This window comes from Aulonocara stuartgranti (genome assembly GCF_965226115.1).
Source record: "Aulonocara stuartgranti genome assembly, chromosome: 23".
Lineage (NCBI taxonomy): Eukaryota > Metazoa > Chordata > Actinopteri > Cichliformes > Cichlidae > Aulonocara > Aulonocara stuartgranti.
In genome coordinates, this window is record NC_138958.1 from 5,423,182 (window position 1) to 5,437,679 (window position 14,498).

The 14,498-nt window shown below is 39.1% G+C and overlaps 1 protein-coding gene across 1 annotated transcript; it reads left to right on the plus strand.

The window, feature by feature from the left end:
• Positions 1-52: 52 nt before the first annotated feature.
• On the plus strand, positions 53-12,097 carry atp5f1d (ATP synthase F1 subunit delta). Its single transcript, XM_082523992.1, has 5 exons — positions 53-292; positions 1,011-1,164; positions 2,065-2,153; positions 11,649-11,778; positions 11,966-12,097. The coding sequence occupies exons 1-4, from the start codon at positions 176-178 to the stop codon at positions 11,769-11,771; spliced, it is 483 nt and encodes a 160-aa protein (XP_082380118.1). The 5' UTR covers positions 53-175; the 3' UTR covers positions 11,772-11,778; positions 11,966-12,097.
• Positions 12,098-14,498: the final 2,401 nt, after the last annotated feature.

The following is a 14,498-nucleotide window of genomic DNA, read 5'->3' on the forward strand; positions in this document are numbered from 1 at the left end:
GTTGTTGTTGTTTCCCCCCAAGACTACACTACCCTGCATCCTCTACGTCGCAGCAAAGCCTGATGGGTAGCCTCCCGACGTCCTTGTCCTACCAAGCGCACACTGACTGCCTTCACGCAAGGGCTTGGGGATCCCTGTCATTCACTCGTGCTTCACAAAAATAACATTTTCAAGGATGATGGCAGCAAGATTTCTCCGCCGTGCTCTGCCTGTGCTGAGGCAGACTCGCTGCTACGCCGAGGCCGCCTCCGGTGCCCCGCAGATGTCCTTCACGTTCGCCTCACCAACACAGGTACTAGGCTAACGATAACGGCTAGGCTTCTCAGGCCCAGCTAGCTTAATCGGCTCACCGAATGAATTTTTTTTTTTTTTAATGAAATTGCACCTTTGGGGTCGTGTAACAGATTGGTGCCGGTCCTTGGCCTCGCTGTGTCCCCGAGCAGTACATGCACGGTTGCATTTAAATTAGCGTTTGTGTTTGGAGGTTAAGCTGGTGTAGCCTAGCCTAGCCGTCATTCACCGTATTTGACAAGCAGTGTGTGGTCCTTCACAAAGCATTGCTCTCTTCACGGTTACTTAAGACTCCGGATCCATTTTTTTAAAAACACATTTACATTTTTTAGGAGTGCAATAAGTTTCAGTGACACTATTAAGGAGCCCTTGTGTTTTAAATACTAAACTGTAACCTTGAAGTGCATGTCGGTGGGACGAGCTTGTCAGTGCAGTTCACTTCACCTTCTGAATGTGAATAAACAATGTTTTTGATCCAACAGGTAAAGTCAAGCGCAAAGACAAATTTGTTATATCATGATGCGTTAATATGGATTAAAAAGACTTGTGGTTATTGTGATGCTCTGTTCGTTTCAAAAGTCTGGTTCTTAGTTTTGCATCTGGATATTTACTTAATTGTTGTCAGTTAATGTGGGTTGAAGCTCTCTGTTAAAGTGGTGGTGTAATGTTTCATTTTATTTATTTTTTTAATTTAAAAGTGTTATTATTGTGTGTTGCAGGTTTATTTCAAAGAGGCCAGTGTGAAACAGGTGGATGTCCCCACGCTTACCGGTGCATTCGGTATCCTCCCTGCCCACGTACCCACCCTGCAGGTGCTCCGGCCTGGTGTTGTCACAGTCTTTAATGATGATGGCTCTTCTGCCAAATACTTCGGTAAGATTTTCCTTTGGAAAAATGAGTGAATGACTGCAGACAGACCCACAAAGAAGGATCAAGATCCTACTTATCCAATCAAAGAGAGAGAGATTATAGTCATAGTAATAAATTTATTTTGGTTTTAGTCTCATTTTTTGAAGCAGAAAAGAAAATTATCTCAAAAGTACAAAATTAAGAGAATTAACAGATGCCCAGATATAATGACCGTTGTTTAATCTTTAGTGGTTTTAAATTAACCATTGTGGCAATAATACAGTTTTATCTCCATTATTGCACCCAGTAACACTGAATCTCTCGGTGGAAGAACTACCATCTTATCGAATTAATATGATGTTATTAATGACTGCTACAGTGAAGGCTTACACTTTATTGTGATTACCCACTGGTCATAGATCACTTGTTTTGTACAGTGTGAGCATTTAACAAAACACTATCAGGCTGTCTACTATGAAGCGGTTTGTAGCCTGCGTCCAGCATAAAGGGAAAGCAACTTGTGCCGCACTACAGTCAACCATGTTCACTTTCTTTTCTTTTGGGGGGGGGGGGTAAAGATCTGCTTTCCTTTTTTCCTTTTTGGCTGTTGTTGATGCCAAAAACAACAACAAAGTGTTTTATCACATCTAAACAAAATACTATTAATGTGGGAGTGCACTTGGCTGACATTACACCTGAGGAGAACGTTACAATTATAGATAAACCAGCTAATTGTATGATGGGATTAAAAATTTGAGAATCTGGTGAGGTGATTAAAACTGGTCGAGAGAAAATTGTAAGAATCAGGGATGCTATGGGGCTCTTCCACACTGCATTGAGTATAATGGTACATATGTAGTTGAGGTGACTACAAATTCCATGTGGATACTTACACTGTGTGTGTGTGCGTGTATATATTCACAGTAAGCAGTGGGTCCGTAACGGTCAATGCGGATTCTTCTGTGCAACTGCTTGCCGAGGAAGCTTTTCCCCTCGATCAGCTGGACATTGCAGTAAGTATAATGTGAACTTTGAAATTAATGTGTGTGGAGCTGCTACACTGACCCCTCATTATTATCAAATGAGAGAAAACAGGAGGAGATTCCTGACTGGTGGTTTGAATTTGAGCATAATAGTCGTTAGTAGGGATGGGTATCGTTTAGGTTTTATCCGATACCGGTGCCAAACCGGTACTTTTGAAACGGTGCCGGTGCTTAAACGGTGCTCAAACCGGTGCTTAAAGAATGGAGAACACAAAATTGGTCCAAAAACCTCTCATGTTCAGCAGTTTTTTTTGTAAAAAGATAACAATGTTAGCCTTTTCTGCAGCTAGAGGGCATATATGGTATCACTCTTGGCTGGAAGCAGTGCTTAAACAATGGAAAAAACACAAACTTTGTCCAAAAACCTCTCATGTTTTCCACTTTTTCTTTGGTCATTTTAGCCTTTTTGGCCAGGGTGAAGGGAGTATCTGCCATCAAACAAGAAGACCGCAGCATGTAGCTATGATGATGTTTGCTAGTTCACCTTACATGCATTAATTTAATAACGTGATTAGCCTACTCAACGTAAATTATACACGAACAACATTAAGCTACTCACGCAGAGAAGAACGGCTGCTGCTGCCATCATCATCCGTCATCATTTCTGCTACACTGGCAGGGCTAGGGGCCAGGACTGTACTCGTCCGGTTTTTGGGGGATGTTGCTAACTCCGGGTCCGATAACAGTTACCACACCCGCAGTAGATGTGCACGGTGTGAGGTCTCACAGCAAGCTATCAAATACAGCGCATTTTTCGGCTTTTAAAAAAACCGCTATGCGTCGCCGGGTGTTTCATCGGATTCAAGGTGTTACCTCCTTTGACAGTATCACAGTATCAGCTTAAAGCACTTGTTGCAGGCTGCTGAGTTTGCATCTTTTGCTGTGAAGTACAGCCAGACTTTTGACCGCTTCGCCTTGGGCATTTTTAATCTGTAGCTCTGCTCTAAAAGAACGTACGTACCTGGACCCGCCTACTATCCTCGGAAACGTAAAATGATTGGCTAGAATCTAAAGTGTATCACAGCTCAGGAAAAAGAAGCACTGAAATAAAGCACCGAAATGTGCGCTGCTTTTCGGTCTGGTTACTACCGTTTATGTCAGAACCGATACCGGTACCCATCCCTAGTTGTTAGTCTCATCATCTTCAATTTTCCCCCTCTGGAAAAATTCTTTTGTGTGTCGGGAGGGGACGATGCAGCGTGAAGAGGTGCAGGTGAGATGATTTTTATACATGGAAAAGAACTGGATGATGTAGAACTACAGGTCTAAGGTGAAAAAACGGCAAAGAACCAGCAAATGTTAAGATGTGATACTGTTGCAGCTGCTCAGCTTCAATAGTATTAAGTCCATGTATGTTATCTGTTTACTGTAATACTAAATAATTCATCACTCTATGTAAACTTGTTCTATATGTACGTGTGTTTATGCCACATGTGCATTATGGGTACGTTAACCTCCTCTGGCACCCTGGGTGATACCAAGACAATTGGAACATGGAGCAGATGGCCAAATGCTACTATGAACTGTCACTTTCGGGGTTCTTCACATATCTTTTATGAGGTTCAAGTATGAGCTTTGGTTGGGCTTCTCAGTCACTTGTCCTAAATCCACTCTTCTCTCAACTTTTTTGAGTAAGTTGCATCCTGATAGGTGAACCAGTTTCTGTTAGCTCTCTGTAAGGGCCTCTCTATATTTGACTACTTTAATATCGATCTGACTTGGTCTCACTTAGTGTTAGATTTTTATGCTGGACTAAAGCTGTGGGAGCCTTACATACACACAGTTTTGTCCAATCAACAGAAGGCTCATCCTGATTTTTTTTTTAATTATATATAAATTTGAAAGGGGGAAAAAACCCTAGAATATTTTGGTATTCTACATTACTGAGTGCAGATTAATGAAGCCAGATTCAATTCTCCTTATATATAATATGCTATAATGCACTAGTTTTCCAAAACTGAACAAGTCTGAATACCGTTACCATTTTTATCCCCATCTCTCAAGCTCTAGCTGCACATCAATGAATGACTATTTTAGCACACAGTGTACACAAATGTACCCAAGAGTAATTTCTCTTGGGTACACAAATGTACCCAAGAGAAATTACACTTATGCAAGAATGCGTATGATAGAAAGCGTCATGTTAAATGTGACCTTCACTGTGACATTTCATTCACAGTGCAAAGAAAAAGCCTTGAAGGGTATGGTTTGTGCTATTCCACTGAGCTGAGTATCTGCCCTCCATTACTCTGTTTCAGCAGAGTGTTGTGGGAGTTTCCTGCTGTAGCACTGTAAGCTCTTCACTATGCTGTGTAAAGTGCCTCGAGGTGACTCGCATTGTGATTTGGTACTTGAAGAAGATAATGCAATAATTGACTTGAAATTCGATTGGGAAGCTGAGTGAGGATACTTCTGTGTGCACCAAGAAGTCTGCAGAATGAAACAGATAAAGGTAATGTGTTGTATCACGTAGGTGGTCTTTATAATGGGAAAACGTCAGTCAGTGGCTTAATGGGTAAATGTTGTGCTTTGAAATAATAAATGCCACAAAAGCAAGGGTCATTATGAAACTGTCACCACTGCAAGCCAGCTCATATTGAGCTTCACAAGATTTCCCAAAGGTCAGTATTTAAAGAAGCTTCATTGATTGATTGTGTGACATTGCACAGGTGATCCTATAATTGCAATCCGCAGCTCTGTATTTACTTTAATGACCAATTATCCAATAGGTGCATTGCTCCCCTCATATCTCAGACTTTTAACAAGTTATAAATAAAAATGATCAATGTTTGTGGCATGTAATGAGTATAAAGTCAGCCTTTGTGTATAAGGACTGAGATTCAGTTCGACACAAATAATTGGTATTCATTAAATTGCCTTCCCATCAAGCTTTTTCACAATTAGGGCTGCCACAAACGATTATTTTGATAGTCGACTAGTCACCGATTATTTTTGCGATTAGTCGACTAATCAGATCATCATCTACTGGACGTAAAACTACAGCTTATATAACTATCATTAGCTTACAGCTTTAAGCTTTTAAGGTGCTAACTAAAAATAAAGACAAGATGATAGTTTATTCAATTTTAATGAAATTTGCAGATTGTTTCGGTAAAGTTTAATAAACTCCTTGCTATCTAAAATATAACAGGACACCGGAGTAAATTCTCCAGCATCTCACACTTCTGATAATCAGCTGTCTGCTTGATGTTTATTCAGCTGTGTAAAAACTATAACTTTAATCTCAGCCAAACCGATTTACTCAGGAACAAATAAAATACTAAAAAAAAAAAAAAAAAAAGCCAAACAACAACATTTTTAATTTATCTAAGTGACTCATATCTATTTAACCTGAGTCGCGAAAGACGGCGGTGGGTTTGAAAACAATTTGCCGGGAGTCCGGTGTTCTCACGGCGCTAGTGACCTAGCCCCCGGCTAGCTATCGAGCTAGTGGGTAACAGACGTCTCCGAAAACGTCGGAGTGCTTTTGAAAATATGTGGTGTCCTGATAAACTGAGCCGATATTTGAGGTTTACACAGCTACATTCTCGCCTGAAAATATGTTAAACGTTTATTTTGTGACCCAGAAAGAATAATAAGAGTAATATTAAAACTAACTAGAAAAATTAGCATTTCCTGCGAAAATGCAGTGTGGATGCTTTAAAGCTGAAGCTGTATGCAAAAACTAGCTGAAAAGGCTGAAAAGTTGCAGAAATTGTAAAAACTTTGCAGAAGCAAAGGAACTTTGCTAAAATGGAATAACTTAGCAGAACTGCAATATCTTAGAGGAAACATAATACTTGGCAGAAATACAATAGCATACCAGAACTTAGCAGAAATATTGTAACTTACCAGAAACATGATAACTTCTCAAAAATACAAGAATTTAGGAGAAATAATATAAGATAACAGAAAGAATGTATTTAGCCAAAAATACTTAAGCATTACAGAAACACTATGATTTAGAAAAATAGTACAACAGAGCAGAAATACTGTGATTTACCAGAGACACTGTGTTGAACTATGAATATTGTAATTTTAAATCAATACTATGTTTCAGCACAAATACTATAATTTGACAGAAATACTATAATTTGGCAGAAATACCATGTTTCAGCACAAATACTCTGGTTTAGCACAAATATTATAACATAGCAGAAATACAATTATATAGCAGAAATGCTATATTTAGAAAGAAAAATATAGTATAGTAGAAATAGTATGATTTAGCAGAAATACTACAATATAGCATAATAACAATGATTTAGAACAAATACTATGATTGAACAGAATAGTAATAACTTAAGTGAAAATACTGGAAAATGTAAGATGACAAGCTGAAAAAAAAACGGAACATGGTTAAGTTCCCTCAAAACTAATTGTTATTCACCTGTGAAAAAAAAATAAAGAAATAAAAATAAATTTAAAAAACAAGAAGGAACAGCCAACAGATACACACAAAATCAAATATGTATACACAAATGCACAGAGAGAGAGACACACACAGAGGGTCTATGCCAGTCAACCAGTCTGAATATATTATATTTTTTCCAACAATGAGATGCTGCCCTAAAGAGGGTCTCTCTCTCTCTCTCTCTCTCTCTCACACACACACAAGATCCAATTCAGTCAACCAGTCTAAATATATTGAATTTGAATCTTACAATGAGATCATCCCATAAAAAGGCTTTCTCTCTCTCTCTATCTCTCACACACACACACACACACACACACACACACACACACACACACACACACACACACACACACACACACACACAGGGAGAGAGAAGCAAGTTTCATGCTCAGTCAAGCAGCCTGGGAGCTGCTCAATTTGAATCCACCAATCAGAGAGCCTGTGCACTTTTTCCCGCCAAAACAGGTGCACGCAGCACAAAGAGACACAGGATTTTTGCAGTCTATTTCTCGTAATGACGACTCCCCTCAAACAAATGACCATAATTTCCTAACCGTAGGGGCTAGAACGGTCATTCTTACACCGTTTTGTTCAGAAGAGATGGGGGAATCTTAAAGTGTTGACAATTTATCATTAAAATATGAATTATTAAAGATATTTGACTTCTAATGCACCATAACTGAGTAGAGCAAAGCAAAAACTGCCTTGACTTGCCCTCAAACAACGCTTTCTAACTCTAAATCTATTTGGAGTATCGATATCATTCTTTCACCGTAAGAGACAGCAGGCTTTGGTGAACAATCATGGAAATTTTCAGGTCTCTGTGGAAATCCATTAAAAAGATATGACGAGAGAAAAAAGTGGTTCATTTCCAGAGTTTGAAATCTGAAGAAATCTGAGCGAAGGACAAATTTCCTACTCTCAAACAAGTCTAACTCATTTCAGAACGGCAATAGGTGAGAAAAAAATTCTTGAATTGTGAGCGTCAGGAGTGTCTGAAGATATACTGGGACAAGCCTTATGTCTTAACTTTGCTTCGTTAAGGAGATATGACGATTGGAATATGCCTCTCATTACAGAAATCAAGCGGTGATTTTGAACAAGCTCTCCATTGACTTTCTATGGAGAGTTTTGCGACTTTGTGTTGGTCTGAGGAGATTTGCCAAAATTCTATAAATCCCACAACAATGATAGTGACATTTTCGGAAAGCCAGCAAAAATACCTACGTTTTGATGTATAATTTGTGGAAGTTGAGTGAAAATTGAGCAAGTAGCAAGAAGTTGTTCGGACATGAAGAGAAGACTGCAAAACCTTCAGTGGCACACTGGAAGCCAAGTGCATAGCAACCATAACAACGCATGTATTTTGTGAAAAATCACAATTTTGCAACTGAAAACTTTAAGAGGCATAAAAGTAAAACGGTAAAAGATTTGAAAAAGCTGATTTATACCTGAATAGCCCAATAATTTGAGAACATTTTAAAGTTTGAATGCTTGTTCTACGTGAAAATATGAGGAAGTAGTTAAGTTTCGAAAACAAGCAAATTTTAGCAGAATTGCAGAAGTTTCCCATTCATTTCAATGGGACAAATTAAGCTTAATATTTTAAAAAGTATAATAGTGAAAAATACCAAAAGACATAGCACACATTAGCAGAAATAGCAGAATAGTTTAAAATTTGAACGGTGAAAATCGACTGAAAATTGTGGAAGTAGTTAAGTGCCAAAAAGTGTACGGAAGTCCCAAGAGGAACTCAATAGTGTGGATGCTTAAAGCATCCACACAACTAGCTACCGCCATTGTTGGAAACTAAGCTGGGCCGCGCTATGAATTCTGGGACACAGCTACTTCTTCTTCTTCGGGGTTTAACGGCAGCTGGAATCCTTGTACGTGCAGTGCTGCCATCTTCTGTTTCAGTCCGTTATTACACTCTTAAATCCTGCTATTATTCCTGCGTCTTTTGCGATCTTACAAAGCTTCAAACGACACGTCGACTATTAAATCAGTCGTCGACGATTTTGATAGTCGATGTAATCGTGACTAGTCGACAAATCGTGGCAGCCCTATTCACAATATAAACCCCCCCCCCACATGTTTGAACTGTATGATCACTCTGTGCTCTGGTGTTAATTCACTCAGTATTTTTTGAAATTGGTTTCATTGAAGACAAATATGTGTGCCTGCTCTAACAGTTTATTTAGATGTTAGAACTTAAATAAGTTGTTTAAATGAACAGGTTGCTGTTTTTGCTATTTCTTTACACTCTGAATTGCTTTTGCACTCTTGAGTTTTGCTTCTGATTTTGTGCAGCAGCTATTTTTGTACCTGAATTGTCTTTGAGCATTGTAATCCTCACCAGCTCTTTTCTGTTTGACTTTGGATTTAGAGCAGGGCGATATGGCCAAAAATATTTATCACGATATATATTTGAAAATTTGCGATAACGATATAACCGACGATATAATTGATGCGAGACAAAATACAACTCCACAACATTACTAGCGCAAAAAGACAACCTTCCATTTATTTTCACTTAAACAAGAAGCTGGTTTTTATGTACATTAAAGCTTTATAAAAATGTAACAGTGCAAATGCAAATTCCTTGCTGAAAGTTTAACCAAAAGGCATTTCCAGTAGAAATGGGCTGACATATCCTGAGCATAACCATGTATAATATCCACTGAAGTGCTTTGCAACATTAAACTGCAGTGTGCAGTATGTATTTTTCGGACCATAAGGTGCACGGGATTATAAGGCACATTAAGCGAAACAAAGCAGTCAGATAAATCAAACTTTATTAAACTCATTCTTCTTGCTTCCTCCACTTCTGTACCATTGATTCATTAATGTTGAATTCTCTGGCAGCTGCTCTATTCCCATGTTGTTGCAGTCTATTAATGACTAACCTCATATTGTGGATGGATTATCTCAGTTGTTCTCCTGACTGAAGTTTGGTCCGTTTACAACATCCTGCCATGCGATTGCATTTGTCTCTAACCATGAAGAACCTTCATGTTAACTTTTATAAGTGGAAAAGTGTTAGTGTTCGTCCTCCAGCTTCACTGTTTATGTTATGCTAACATAGCTGTGTCGCTAGCGATCACGTAGCACATCATTATATACCAGCTAGCCCAACTTCAGTAACCCTACAAACGTCACTGCTGTTTAGTTTCCTGTCTTCATTTATGTTGGAAGTGATAGCAGAACTGTACGTTTGATTTTTTTCAGAAATCTCTCAGTCAGAACATGCTATATCATGCTTAGGTAACTAGCGAAACTAGCGAGCTAACTTCCGCTAGCTTCCTGCTAACGTCTAACTCCGTTAAATGTAATAACTTTAGTTTTCATGGATGCCTGGAAGTTAAACTTCATAGTTACACCTGGTAAAGCAGCAATGCTGATCGTTTTATTAAAGATGAAAGAATTTAGACAGTTTTTAACTCTAAGTGATGCTGCAGTGTTGTTTGACCTGAAGCACACGGAGTTTAGGACCCAGATTACTCCCAGATTTAAGAGCATCTTAGTCCGACAAATATGACAATAACAACAGCTGCTTGCATGTTCTGCAAAAAAATGTTCTTTGTCGTGTATCTGACGGACAAACACCAAACCAGTTCCACATCACGGAAGTTGCACCATTTTTACAAACCAATTCTGGTTCATCTGTTTCACTCAACAATCGGCCATGTGCGTATGAAAACAAAGGCACTGCGCATGCGCGTTTTACTCCCATTCTATCGCGATATTTCATTTTCCTATCGTTGCCTAACATTATACCGGTATTACCGTGAACGGTATAATATGGCCCAGCCCTATTTGGATTTTTACTTTTTTTTTTTTTTTTTTATGGAGCTGGATAAATAAAAGATTGTTTTGTTTTTCTTCTCCTTTTGTGTATGAATAAAGTTTGCAGCTGCAAGTCAGGAGACCAGGTGTTACACTGTGAGCTCAAATGGTGGGAGCCAGTCGTTTGTTCTTAAAACGCTGTCAAAAGCTGTGAAAGTGAGAAAGCTTTGAAAGCCTTGTTTTAAAATAGGTTTCCTTTTCTTTTCACACTCTTTACTCTTTAACAGTGTCACCAGTATTGACACAGTGGTATTCATAAGTGGGTTGTCAGTTCTTTGTCTCTTTTATGCTTTAATGAGGTTTGTGTGATGGGTATCTATATATTCGATTTGTTCAGGCTTGTATCATTCCTAATTATCCACCCAGATCGTGCTCTTTGACAGCAGAGACCATCCTTTGATCCCACGCTACATTATTTTCTTCTGATTTGATCTGCTGGGTCATTCGGCACCTCCCAGCTGATGATTATCCATCAGATCGGCGTTTCAGTCGGACGTCAGTGTTGAGTCCTCTTTTAAATGTCAGTCTTGTTAATGCTAGGCTGCGTTATCATGCACTCGCCTCGAAGGTGTCGCGTCTTTGACCTTGGGCAGTGCCAGAGTCACTGTCAAGTTGACTTCATAGCAGTAAATGAGTTAATTTTTCCTCATCGCCTCCCACTCTGGAGTAACAATGCACATGGGTCTGGTCTGTTAATAAGGAGGGAAAGGTCAGTCACTGTTGAGTTAAAGCAGATGTGTCAAATCCCCTAACTTCCAGCTATGTTTGGCATTTCTCGTTTCTAATCGCGACTGTGACAAATGGCGCTTTCAGAGCAAAGAGGCAGTGGGGATTTTCCCTGCTTGTCTTTCTCCTCACTTAAGACTAGCTCTTTTTTTTTCCCCATTTTGATATCCTGACATCCCAGTCATCCTCAAAGGGGTTTGTTGGATGATTTAGAGTTTTGCATACTCTATTATGTTTTTTTTTCTTTTTTTTGAGGGTGATGACCTGTCTTGAAGTATTTTCATAGTCACAGATGATGAGGGTGTATTTGATATTGCACACTACTGTAATAATGTGGTATAAGATGGAAAAATAAATAATCTATAACTGTTTCTAAAAATATGCAGCTGGACTTTTGGTTGTTATCTTATAGTGTTGCTTTTTTTTTTTTTTTTTTTTTTTTTAAATAGTCACACGTTCTATTTTTCTATTTTCAGGCAGCCAGAGCCAACCTAGAGAAGGCCCAGGCTGATTTGGCTGGAACAACTGACGAGGCAGCGAGGGCAGAAGTTCAGATCGGCATAGAGGCCAATGAAGCCATTGTCAAGGCTCTGGAGTAGACTTGTGGTACGACCTTTCAACTCCTCTAACATGAGCTGTTTATTGTCCTGGAATTTGTTTGGTTTAACAGGATAATTATGCAGGACTGCATACAATTAATAATATCAAAAGTGGAAACGTTAACAGGTAATTACTGACCACTAACAGCATTAGGTTTTATTTTCATCAAGCTCTTGTTTATTTTCCCTCCTAGGTAATCTTTTCTGTTGTTTGGATGGAAATCGACAGCCCATCTGTGTTTCCAGCTCAGTCACGTCGGCGTCCAGAAGACTCCATGCTTACTTTGTACAGGGGATGAAATTAAAAATAAATTTATTTGGAATTACTTGCTGGAGGAGTTTGTGGTGGTTTCTCATGCTGCAAAAATGCACATGTGTAGTATTTTTGGTGCACAAAGACAAAGTTAGCAGTGTGTTGCAATTACATGCTATTATTAAATAGTTGTCATGTGTTGTGGAAAGTGCTTCACAAAAGAAGTAGTGTGGGGGTTTTCTAATTCATTTTTATAGTGACTGATGACTGTAATGAATGTATTCTGCCACTTGAGGGCAGCAGACATCATAGGTAGTTCAGTGTTTTGGATAATCAAATTTTTCCTCTACTTCCCAGCAAACCACAGTTTCAGGGAAGGAACTGTCATATTTTTCATATAAGGCTGGAGGAAATTGTTTACCGTAAAGCCTCAAAAGAAAGGGTCTCTTGAAATATTTGTGGTAGCTCCTGGATTTGAAAGTGTAGTCATTTTACTGTTGCATTGCCCATGTGTGGGTTTGAGTTATTTGGAAGCTTCTGTTGCTTCATTTAAATGTGTTGGCAGGGCTTTTTTGTTGTGAGTGATGACTTCAGGCTTACATGACTAAGCCAGGAAAAGTCTGTTTTTTTTTTTTTTTTTTTGCTGTCCCTTCTTTGGAAAACTGGGCCTTTTTCTTGTTTCATAACCAGACTCACTCCAGGAGGCGCTGACCTCACTCACGTGCCCACTTAAGGCTTTCAGAGCATATACCACAACCGGTTTATTTCGAATGTCAAAACTCTTGCAGGCTCTCAAGAAGTGTGAGTATGGTGCAAGTAAAAGTATTTACGCAGAAATGTTCTAATAATTACTAATGTGCATGGTGAAACTGCTGCGTAAGGTTCAAAAGCAGGAACAGGAAGTTTTATAAATCATTTCCAGTACAGAATAAAAATGAGGAAAGACAAATTACACAATTTTATTTCAAAACTGTCATATATTTGTTTTTAGCAGAGTTGACGTAGGCTGTGAAGACTTTACTTGGCTTGATTAATTATGATATTTTTTTTTTTTTAGAAAAGAAACAGTCAACAAAACCTCACACATCCTGCTCTTTGTTCTCCTTTCTAATCTGCTGTTTTCATCAAAACCTTCTCATCCCAGCTGCGCGCACACACACACACACACACACACACACACACACTCATGAACAATATACAAACTCATCAGTTAGCCTCAGGGCTTGGAGACATCTGAGTAACACTTCAGACAAACAAGATGAATTGGTTATGTCAAAACCACCACTTCTTAATTCCAGATTTATAATAGAGGATGTTGAAACCAAGAGCTGCACCATCATGTCTGTGTTCTGAGATTTTAAGGCTGCTCGTGCTGAAAAGTGAAGCAGAAAAAGACAGTGTGCTTTCCAAGCGAACTCGTTTCTCTTGACGTGTGCTGTCGTGCAGCTAAAACAGCTGGGTGTTCCGTCGTGTCTGGAGAGCTGTGCCCTATAAATGAGGAACCAGTTCTTTTGGTTCATAGTGCTTCCAGTTTTAGTTTTGCTTCAAACTTCTACTGTATGAGTTTGTAGTGAAATATTTTGAGTTTCACAACATTCACTTCTTCCTCAGCTACACACACTACTGAAGTATCTCACAAATGAACTGCCTGACCCAAGTGTTTAAGTGCTGCTTGGTGGTATAGAAACATTAAAGTGCAGCGCACTGACAAAGGACGACGAGTATCCAGTGAGAGCCCTTACTCAAGAGCCATTTGGTGGTGTTTCAGAGCAGATCAGGTTTGTGATAGTAAGTCAGTGCACATCTCCCATGGATCGCCACGTACTGTAGTTAAAAGATTGCACTGTCTGCACCCAGGAGCGAATAACATGATACACACTATGACAGTCCACGGTGTCATGTTTGAGTGGTACTCGAACACAAAGCAGCTGGAAGCTTTGGGAGAACTCACTGGGCTGCGTTTACTGAGTCAACCACAGTGGCAATAAAAGGGACCAGCCCATGTGAATCATTGTGTTTAGCAATGATGTAATTTCTAAAGTGCTTGCTCCAATGCAGTGGTGTTGTTTGGAAATATGGCATTGTCAGCTTGATTCATAAAGAATTACTGTGTAACAATCTGTTTAAATAATCAAGACCATTTATCAGGAAAGAATGGCTGCTGCTCTTCATGTGGCTTTTGAATGGAATTACTTCACTTTTGGTTGTTCAAAAAACTTGCACTGCAACTAACTATTGCCGTTGGGAAAATGTAATATCTACAAACCAAATGCAATTCCCATCACCCGGTAGCTCTGTTTACTTTTAATTTGCAAACGTTAGCAGGCTATCGTGCAGTCTGATTAGTTGGAGAACATTGTAAACTTTACCTGGAGCATGTTAGCTGAGCAAACCGCTCTCAGCAGTTAATGATACATGCAGCTTTGTAGAGCTGCTAACATGCTGTAGCTGCAAGTGATCTGGTGTCACACTTT